Raw genomic sequence first — 10,336 nt, forward strand, 5'->3', positions numbered from 1 at the left:
TGCTCGCTCGCACGCACGCTCTCTTTTTTCCCCGTCTCGTCCAACGTACCGTAAGACTTCGGGGTCTGACGTGAATCAGGCGTGACATTGGCTCGACACAACAAAACTTCAAATCTCACTAACGTACACACATACGTACGTACGTACGTACGTACGCACGTACGCACGCACGCACGGGGCCGCCGGCGACACAGGCGGCGGGGACGGGCAGGGGGGAGGGGGAAGACTCTGGCGATACACAACAGCAACATGAGCGACAGCAACGACGATGACGATGTCGACGGTTGACATTGATGTCGGCGACGATGAACGAGTGCAAGACACTCGGCGACGTCGCCACGAATATAGGTTAATGTTCGGGGCGCGACGGTGGTCGTCGCGCTCTCTCTCTCTCTTTCTCTCTCTTGCTCTCATTACTCATTCGCTCACTCGTTCATTCGGTTCCTCGCTCGCTCACTCGCTCGTATTCGCGTCGTCGCGACGTGACGTTAAGGGGCCGTGGGATGCCGCCGGCGACGGCGACGGCGACGGCGACAGCAGCAGCGTAAACCACCTTGGGGGGGCCTCTCGCTCCCGTTCTCCAGGCGAGATCGTCTCACGTTCGCCGAACCGAGTCGCGCGGAAATTCGGAGCAGACTCCCAGTATCATTGGGTATTCCCGGGGACAGAGATGAGGGAATCGAAATTGTGGGCAAAGAACACGCGTCCGCGCACTCGCGCACGAATACGCGGACGATCCACTCACCAGTGCGAAGAAATTCGTGTGGCAGTCCTCCAGGCTGGCGCCGTTGGTTTGATGCGACGGATGCGTCATGGCTTCTCCATCGTACGCCGTACACTCATTTAGTCTAACACTCGAACGGCAACTCCGTCGCCGATCTTATCCCGCTTGCACGAGGATTCCGCGGTACGAGAGCGGGCTAAACACCGCGCTTTATTCACTCGGATTCGTACATTTAGGAGGGTTTTCACTTCTCAATGGCGACCGTAAAATGGCGGCGGGAGGCGATGGGAAACAACAAGCGCAACCGCCGGGTGCGCCCCCTAACGCTCACTGCCGCAGTTCTAGTTGCCGTCGACGGCTACCGTCGCTGCTGCTGCTGGTGCTGCTGCTGCTACCACCTCCACCACCACCACCGGTGCTGCTGCTGCCGCTGCTGCTGCTATTGACACCGCGACGGCGACGACGACGACGACAACGAGCGTGGAAAAGATGGCGGCGCTCATCAGGCATGGCTCGTTTACCAGCGCGTTTAAAAGTACATCGGCTATCCTCGTCGCCAGTACGGTCAGTGAATTTCTAATAATTCTAGACGCGCCACGCGCGTCTACACACACACAAACATCATCCAGCCATCCATCGTACGTTACGCACTCGCGTCGTCGATGCGCGCGCGAATCATACGTTCGTGGGCGATGGCACACGCGTCACTAACCGAGAATACTGAGATCGTCATTTCTTTCCGCTTTTTTTCTTTTCCCACAGGTGACCGCGCGTCGCGGAATCACCCGGCATAAGAACCAGAAGAAGCCAATGATGATGGTGAAGGCGCGGATCGACTCCGCCGGGGAATCGCTCGCCGCCCGCGGGTAAGCGCGGTCGCGTTCGACACGTCGTAGCGCCTCACGTCGCGCAGCCGTACGGTAAAATTTGCGTTGCGTAGCGGCGCTGCTTTACTAACGGTGGCCGCACCGTGGCCATATTAACCGTTCGTACCACCACTCCTCCGCGCCTTAGCCAATCGCTCGACGAATCTGACAGGTCCTCAGGGCCGTGCGTCCTCGCTTCTCTCTCCCGTCTCTCCCTCTCTTTCTCCCCGCTCTTCCACCCCCGTGACGCCGCGCTTTGACTTTTAATGTCCATTTCTACCGATGTAGATTCACTTTAATCTTGGATCAACTTGCTCTTTATCTTTCTCTAATTTTTAGAATTGGAACAAAAGAAAAATGAGTTGAACTGAGATTAATGTTAATTTATATTTGTGGAAAAGACCTATTATTAATGTCCATTTTTACCAATGTAAATTTAATCTCGAATTAACTTGCTCTTTATTGTTTTCTAATTTGTACAATTAAAGAAAGATATGGTCAGTTGAACTGAGATTAAACTGTATTGATAGAAAAGGACATAATTCTTAGAACTAGAGAAAGATATAAAGTAAGTTACGCTGTAATTAAAGTTAATCTAAATTGATAGAAATGGACATAAGTCCGACCTCTCTATAAGCCGATTTAAAGTCGCAACATACTAAAAATAAATAAAAATAAAAAAAGGAAAGAAAATGAAAGACCGAAGAAGAATATTCGACTGTCGATTGAATCGACTTGTTCGCTATTTACGTTTTTATCAGTGTTTCTTCATATTCGTGTCTTTCGTCAATCTTTTTTTCTCTTTTGATATCAGTTTAATTTATTTTTATTATATTACTTTCGTCAATTGCACATTTCTGTTTTTATATTTTTCTCTTATTTCTATATTTTTACAGAGCTTGCTGTACAACAATAAACGCCTTTATTTATCTATCTATACTTTTATCTATATCGCTGTGCGTGATTTATATCCATTTCTATCAGTATAGATTAACTATAATCTCGGTTCAATTTATTTTTATATCTTTTTCTAATTCTCAGAACTAGAAAAGGATAAAGAATTAGTTAAATCAAGGTTAAAATTAAACTACATTGATAGAAACGGGGTAGTTACCGAGCGGAAAATTGACCGTGCGATTTCCGCAAGTTTTTCAAAAGTGCCAGATGGGCGGATGACGCTGTGACGTAATAATGGTAGACAAAAGGGTCGGGTTCAACAGAAAAATATTACATTTCTTTTCATGCAAAAAATCGAATAATAGAAGAAACCTGCGAGAAACGATTCCGATACGATCGGGTTTGTCGACTCTAAGAACGCGGTGTATATATAATATCGCGGAAAAGATTCTCATTTAAATTTCTCCCCTTCTCGCGATTAACAGACAGATTAATCGACGGAGTGACTTCCGGTCATCCGTGACGATCGCCATCGACAAGATCGATTCTTCTGGAAAAACGACGTTGAATCGAGGAGGAAAAGGTGGTCGCGATCGGCGTCGCACGGTACCAGCGACATACCAGGATTGATTATTGATTATTGTTTACGAAAGCGAACCGCAGCTACGTCGTTTCGCGAATTTCGGTGCGGGGCACCCGAATGTCCCGAATACGCCGATGTTCAGCGCCGTCCAATGAGAGAAGGAGAACGCGCGGGATGGCAGCACCGTACGGTCAGCGGGCATCGATCTCTTCCTTTCCTTTCACCGCTCCCCCTCTTTCAGGACCCTTTGTCCTTTCCTCTCACGCGTCACGACAAATTTCATCGCGCGGGAGAGAAAAAGAGCAAAATTCCTTTTCCGGATGCGAAAAGTGCGCGAGTCCTAAACGTTTAGGTCCTGGCAGTTATCATTGGCCAATTTTGGAGAGATCTATCGTTTTTACTCTCTCTCTCTCTCTCTCTCTCTCTCTCTCTCTCTCTCTCTCTCTCTCTCTCTCTTTCTTTCTCACTCAATTGTCTGGATTTCAGGTCAATTGTGCTTCTCAAAACGTGGTGAAAATTATAAAAGTGAACGAATTTATTAAAACGCTTATAATTCTATTGATCGAATCCTAGTAAATTTGCTCATTTTCACCCCATTTCAAGATCATAATTAATCTCTTAACAGTCGAATACGTATGCCTTAAAACGAGGTGAAAATTACAAGTGAGCGAATTTACTAGAATATTTATAGTTTTATTTATAATTTGGTCGACTCTTATTGAATTTGCTTACTTGTGAAATTTTCATCTCGTTTTATGTCAAAGAAATGTTAAAGAAACGTAAAACATTTTGATGTCTCAATTTTCGCCTAGAAGCTTCGATTACGCTTCTGTTACCCTTCTCTTGCATTTAACTTGCACTCTGATTTTTATTTTCGCCAAGAATTGAATTGAGGAGATGATTCGTGGCATTTATATAAATAATAAAAGATCGTTTTCTCTTTTTCTTACTCCTCATTTCGAAATTTTCTTTTGGATAGATATTGGATATCATCGCGAAGAACCATCAGGATTCAATTTATTTTGTTTTAATGTCCATAATGTAGATTAACTTTCTCGTTTTCAATTTACTCTTTACCTTCTTTTGCTAGTTCTAAAAAAATAAAAAATAAGACAGAAACAGACATAAATTATTCAAGATGTTTCACACCGAGAAATCTCGTGACGCCGAATTATTATCTACGATCGATGTGAGACGTGATTGTGTATATTCTGCTTTCAGATTTCTGAGATCGCAAAAGTCTTACGAACCCCCGGAAAACGCAGCCGAGAGAATTGACAGAATCTGCGAGTGTCAAACCGTCCCCGTGAACGATGATACAAAACTCGAGGATCCCGTTCTTCGCTTTAAGTTGTTCATCGCCTGCGAGAGGGAGTTTAAGCATTCTATTCCCAACTCATTGCTTTACACCATCGAGAGTATCGGTTAGCAAACAAAAAAGTTTCTCGATCTATCAAGTGTCAAAGATTCATCATACTTATCAACTGAAAAAAAACATTCCCAAGCAATATTGAAATTGGCAAACTTTTAATACCCTCTTATTTATTTAAATAATAATAATAATAATAATAATAAAATATTTATTTCAATAATAAAAAATAATATATAAAGATCCTTTCGAGCCCTCCCTTTTAAACTTTGATTTTCTTTTATTTTTTGACATAAAGCTCGATGATAAGAAATGACGAATATTTTACACCAACCTAACGTACGGCATCGATCAATTGACAATAATAAATAAGTGTGAATCTTAAATACATAGAGGATCTGAAACAATTTTATTCGACACCGGTAGACAGCACGACGCCATACGAAGCGCTGCGTAGAATAGATTTGCCCAAGAATTTGCACATCCAACAGGATTATCATCGATTCCATCCGGGTGAGATGTCCCACGGAATTTATAGAACTGTCACGCTGTTTTTCCAACGGCCCACGGGCCAGTGTTTGTACAGTGATAAAATTTCCTTTTTTTTTCTCTCTCCAGATACCGACACGATGTTCAACGGCCAAACGGCTTTCCCGAAAAGCTCCACCATCGTTACTGGTTTGAAATATAAGAAGAAATATCCTGGGCATACGCAGGACAATCCATGGTTGGACGAACAGATGAAGATCTAAGGGATCATTGTTGTAAATTACAAAAACAATTACAAAAGTTGTATTACGTAAAGATAATAAACTTGTTAAACAACAATCATCATAATGTATACTATACCTACCAATGTAGATTATTTTTTATCTTGATTTAATTTACTTTTCATTTTTGTCTAGTTCTAAAAATTAAAAAAAATGAAACGTATGTTGAGATTAAAGATCATCTATATTAATGAAAACAGGCAGTAGCCACACAATGTACGGGTTATAACACATACAAAACTTAACAGTAAAACGTAAGCAATATATAAGCTAATTAATCAATCACAGTAGAGACTGTAAGGCCATAACATAAACAATAGCAAATTCAACACGTTCATTTTCTTTACGTCTTACTGCTTATAAATTTTTCTGTGTGCCATGGCCCTCAGAATGGTTATATTTAATGCAGAACGTTTTCTTCGCGTCGATTAGATTATACTTTTATGTCTAGAGCAGTTATACGCAATCTTTTTTAAAGGTCACTTTCAGAAGGCCATTTTTAGAAACAGGTAAAATCTTTTGGACCGTTATAATGTTTATTTTGTTTGCGTAAGATATGATTTTATATTTTCAGCTATGAGCTAATAGCCACAAAAAATTCATAGATGGATGTCATCCGACTCATACATTGCAGGTTGCATATCATTGATTTACGGGAATATTCATACGAATATATACAGATCTCCAACGGATGTAAAATCCCAAAAATGTCTAGAAGACATCTCTATGTTCTATGAACATTCTAAGGACGTTCCCAGAATGTCTCTCGGATAAAATGTACTGTATAAATAGTTACTTCAGCGAAAGAAAACTTCCAACAGTTCCAAAATAAACGTACTGCTGAGTCTCTCTCTCTCTCTCTCTCTCTCTCTCAGTGAAACATTTCTGCGACGCTCTTACGACCTGCGTAAGTACATCGACATTTTGTGGGAAATTTTAGTTTCTCAGGCAAGTCAGGACGTGAATTCGATGTCGTGTAAAGTACTTGGTGAAGCCAAGTACATACGTGATCGCGTAACCACGGATGCAAGCCGTAACTTCTCCTCGATCGATCCATCGGTCACACGTAGCAACGTGTGCCGATGTGGTATCAAGGCAGTAACCAACGGACGGAGCACGGCTCATTTGCGTACGAAGTACTAAGTATATACGAAAAACGAGTCATAGCGATCGCCGATCAGAATGCCTGGGATCGCAAGTGCGACTGGTCTCTTGTCCGCGCGAATTCAGCCGATTCGCAGACCGAAGCCTAAGGTGAAGATAAGAAAAGAAAAGAATATTAGCAAAATCGGAACGGGCGCCGCACGTGCGCCCCGTTCCCTTTACGTCAGCCCTTCTCTTTATTTATTCAAATATCACGTATATATACGTAGAGCGTGGAATTATCGGGTTGTACCCGAGCAGCGCCGTTCGCCCTTCGACCGTTTGCCGGCCTCTTTAATCCTTATCCTTACGGTTGCTCGGTGTTGTGCAACCATCCGGCGGATTGCGAGGCAAAGGAGGTGGTTCGACGCGCTAAGGACACATGGGTAAAAAATTTATACGTTACGTAAGGGAAAGGATAAGTGTGATATTGTAAAAGAAATATGTCTACATGAACAAAAGTAACATTTATATTATAAAGAGTAATGTGGAACGCGTAATATGTATGACCATAATGCAAAATAATAACTGATCTTACATTACTCGCATGGGGTGTTTCTGACACCCCAACATTATTCTCAATTTGTATTATTCTCTTTGATAATTTATAATTAAATAAAGATTGATAATATTTTGTACATCCTTTAAATAAAGACAATTGCAAAATTTTTTTTAATTATAAAACAATTTCGTTATAAATGTATGTGTATAATAAATTATATAAATAATATTCATACATTTAAATTTATGAGGCCGGAGTATCCTGAACACTCCACGCGAGTGATTAAATTAATAGAGCTATCATAGGTAACTATTTTACGAAAGCAAGGGAGGAAAGTACTTAATCTCAATTGTTGTCATCTTTCCTATAAATTACAGCGAGTTTCGTTTATTATTGTCATTTAACGAAACTCGCGCATTTTTCATGATGCATTTTTCATTAGGCGACCGAAGGGAAAGCACTTTTGCTGCCGGAGGAGATGGAAATGATACGGACGAGCCTATTAGCGATGGGTGCAGGCGGAGGCGGTGGCGAGACTGCAGCTGGAAATGTCGGAGGTGGCGGCGATGGTTACAATACTGAGGTGACCGCTCCGGCGGTGCCCGAGGAGCTCTTCCGGAAATACACGGAAACCGATTCGCGACCTTTGACCCCGGCGCCTACGCTCGCCAGCGGACCAACGACGTTAACTGATCGCGCAGCCCAGGAAGATTTGCCGGCGACCTGCAATCCGCGCGAGCGCACCACCCTAGTTCTGGATCTCCGAACGAGCTCGCAGAACCAGCAGGTGGTCGGTGTCAGATACAGTCTCGGCCGACGATTTGTCGCCGCTGATGATATCTTTCTTTCGGCCTTTGTTGTAGACAGATTGACTCATTGCGCTCGAAGATAAGTTTCCTTATCAAAGGAGAAACGGTAAAGCGATCTAAGAATAATTGTAAAGATAATTGCTGCAGTTAGGATAAAATATAGAATTCTATTACAAAAGCACTAATAAAATACACATAAAAGAGAAGGTAATTAAAATTATTGTAATATGAAAATAATAAAATATAAACAAAATGAATACACGGAAAGAACGGTTTTTGTTGAAGGATTTCAAAATTTAGCTAGATACAAATCTGAAAATAATTTAAACAGACCATTAAAATAATTATATGTAGGACATTTAAATTGGTTGTTAAAATGTCAAAACTTTGCAGTATTATCATTGCAAATAATTATTTTGATGGTTCAATAAAATTATTTTCAGATTTATATCTGTAAATTTTAAAATTTTAGCTAGTTCAACAAAACCATTTCTTTTACATAAAGATGTAAAATATAAAAGAAAATGAACTGATTTATGCAGGTAATAATATGTTGCGGGTAATTAAAATTAATTTAGTTTTAATTTAATTATTAAACTAATTAATAATGAAGAGATATTGTGATATTGAAAGAATACTTTAAACTTTAAACATTCCCAAACGCTTTCAACATTGTAACTAGCTTTCCAAGCTGGAAGTGATTCTTGTTTCTCTCTATTTGAGACGTCCGTTTGCGAAGGTGTTATCGATAGTTTGTTCGGGTTTTAGGAAAACGAGACGTTCAGCTGGCACGCTCTTACGCTCGAACTACCGCCAACACCTCGGAAAAGCGAAATATTTATCTGCAAGCCGACCTCACGACCGCAACATTCGTTAGCGATACCTGTGCCACCTCCTTCGTCACTTTCCTCGCCTATCGCTGAAAAATGTGAAACGGTAAGTCAATTTCGTTTCTAGAGGTAGCTACACGTGTACCTTCTTCTCATTTGAGACTGCTCGACATTTGAAAAATAATATTACCATCGGTTATATATCGACGAAAGAGTTCGTCCCGAAACGTGGAAGAAGAAGTCGACAGCGACAACGAGCAACAACCAACAATTATACGAAGACGGGGAAAGCGATTACGTAAAAGAAAGTGTAGGAGGGGCTCGACTTACGGCCAGCAAACGGAAGTTCGCGATCCGCTCGAGCCCACGGTAACGCAGGTTTCGCAGATCGGAAACGGATCACGGCGATCGTCGTCAGTATCCATAAAAATTAGGCATCTGCATGAAATTACACTATATTTATATATATATCTGTGTATGTATGTATAATGAGAATACAAATATACAAATTCAACCGAGAAAAAAATTAATTTGTCATAATTCTCTAAAAATTAATTCTTTTAAAAAAAAATCATGTTTTCTCTTGAATGAATTGTAACAGGCTTCACGTAAACGTCGGCGAGGTCGATGGCTCGACGTCTCCCAAGAGAACGTCCGCACAGGCAACAAGTCACACGATGCCTCCGAGTTTTCTTGAACCAGATGTATTGAAGCATTTGTCGAGAGAGCTGGATCGTGACAAGGTGGAGACGGAATTCTCAATCAAGGTAGATGCCAATCTTCTATCGTCTTCGGCCAATAAAAATCTTGTCTATAAATAATTTAATTGTTTTAGCGACGAATCGCCTTAGAAGAAGCATTACGGGTGAAAGGCGATGCATATACTTTGCGAAGGTCTCGTCAAACCAGTGCCAGTCCATCAGCGGAAAATGTTCTTCGGATATTCTCTCGTCAAGCGGCACGATTTGAATTGCTCGACAGTCAAAGTCTTTGTGGTATGTCGCACGATTGATTAATACGTATCTTGATACTCCAATATGTGATTTTCTATTAAAATAAGTAAAAATTATTAAACAAAACGTTCCCGCAAGCCATTTCTTGAAGCTTCTGTATTTTATAATTTATAGTACATCATACGCTATATAATACCTTTTCCTATTTTATCTCATCGATTGGAACTCACGACAACGTAATCGTTACAGGTTTAACGTCACTTCAGTACCTCAGTAAACACGCCTACGTCACGTCGGGAAGAAAATTGATATTCAGACGAATATTTAATAAATTTATCGAAGAGGCGTTGCATAGTGCGCGACGCATTTCACCGAGCGATATTGAAGAAGCTCTTCGGGAAGTGATTGGGAAGGCATTGACGGATGAGCAGCGATCTTATATAAAGTCTGTGATAGGAGATATAACTCAGCCGCTGGGATTTAGGGAGTGGTGCGGATTATGCGCCGCTGTCGAAAGGCTGCTGTGTCCTTTGCCATCGAGGGAGAGCGATCCACCAACGTGGCTCGAAAGAACAGACTTCGAAGCTCTGGAACGAAGACTCAAGTCAGCCGGATCGATAGATTTCACGTTAGCATTGTTGTTGAAGGAGATTCGTGATAGATAGAATATAACGTGTTTCTTATCATATATACTCTCTTTTTCTTTATCACAGTGATCGCTAATTATAATGTTCGTATCGTGTAAATCTTACGATGAGTTTAATACGTTATAATTATTTGATGTAAGCCTAGAAAATAAAATTTTTTCACGGTTCTACAAACGATCCCTAGGTAATAAATAAATAAATAAATAAATATATATATATATATATATATATATATATATATAT

General features: G+C 41.1%; 3 protein-coding genes across 6 annotated transcripts in view; 2 read left to right on the plus strand and 1 right to left on the minus strand.

The window, feature by feature from the left end:
- The window catches only part of LOC108752898 (mediator of RNA polymerase II transcription subunit 13-like), a 34,023-nt gene extending 33,189 nt beyond the window's left edge, over positions 1-834 (minus strand). For 2 of the 3 annotated variants that reach the window (XM_018494079.1, XM_018494081.1), the window contains exon 1: positions 746-834. In XM_018494079.1, the coding sequence (XP_018349581.1) occupies positions 746-814 (69 nt within the window). In that variant the 5' untranslated portion in view covers positions 815-834. The remainder of the gene's footprint in view (positions 1-745) is intronic. The other variant, XM_018494082.1, reaches the window with a different exon arrangement.
- A 141-nt stretch (positions 835-975) lies between these two features.
- On the plus strand, positions 976-5,261 carry LOC108752899 (39S ribosomal protein L50, mitochondrial). Of its 2 annotated transcripts, none has more exons than XM_018494083.1 (5): positions 976-1,286; positions 1,481-1,590; positions 4,292-4,494; positions 4,833-4,952; positions 5,058-5,261. In XM_018494083.1, the coding sequence occupies exons 1-5, from the start codon at positions 993-995 to the stop codon at positions 5,189-5,191; spliced, it is 861 nt and encodes a 286-aa protein (XP_018349585.1). In that variant the 5' UTR covers positions 976-992; the 3' UTR covers positions 5,192-5,261. The 2 variants fall into 2 exon arrangements, with proteins under 2 accessions (XP_018349585.1, XP_018349586.1); XM_018494084.1 differs by having other exon boundaries at positions 1,138-1,288; positions 1,487-1,590; positions 5,058-5,191.
- A 1,130-nt stretch (positions 5,262-6,391) lies between these two features.
- On the plus strand, positions 6,392-10,268 carry LOC108752723. Its single transcript, XM_018493756.1, has 8 exons — positions 6,392-6,463; positions 6,583-6,738; positions 7,297-7,641; positions 8,432-8,599; positions 8,707-8,906; positions 9,095-9,260; positions 9,329-9,488; positions 9,696-10,268. The coding sequence occupies exons 1-8, from the start codon at positions 6,392-6,394 to the stop codon at positions 10,109-10,111; spliced, it is 1,683 nt and encodes a 560-aa protein (XP_018349258.1). The 3' UTR covers positions 10,112-10,268.
- The last annotated feature ends 68 nt before the right edge of the window (positions 10,269-10,336 follow it).

The sequence above is a fragment of the Trachymyrmex septentrionalis genome, unplaced genomic scaffold, assembly GCF_001594115.1.
Source record: "Trachymyrmex septentrionalis isolate Tsep2-gDNA-1 unplaced genomic scaffold, Tsep1.0 scaffold62, whole genome shotgun sequence".
NCBI classification, from domain to species: Eukaryota; Metazoa; Arthropoda; class Insecta; order Hymenoptera; family Formicidae; genus Trachymyrmex; species Trachymyrmex septentrionalis.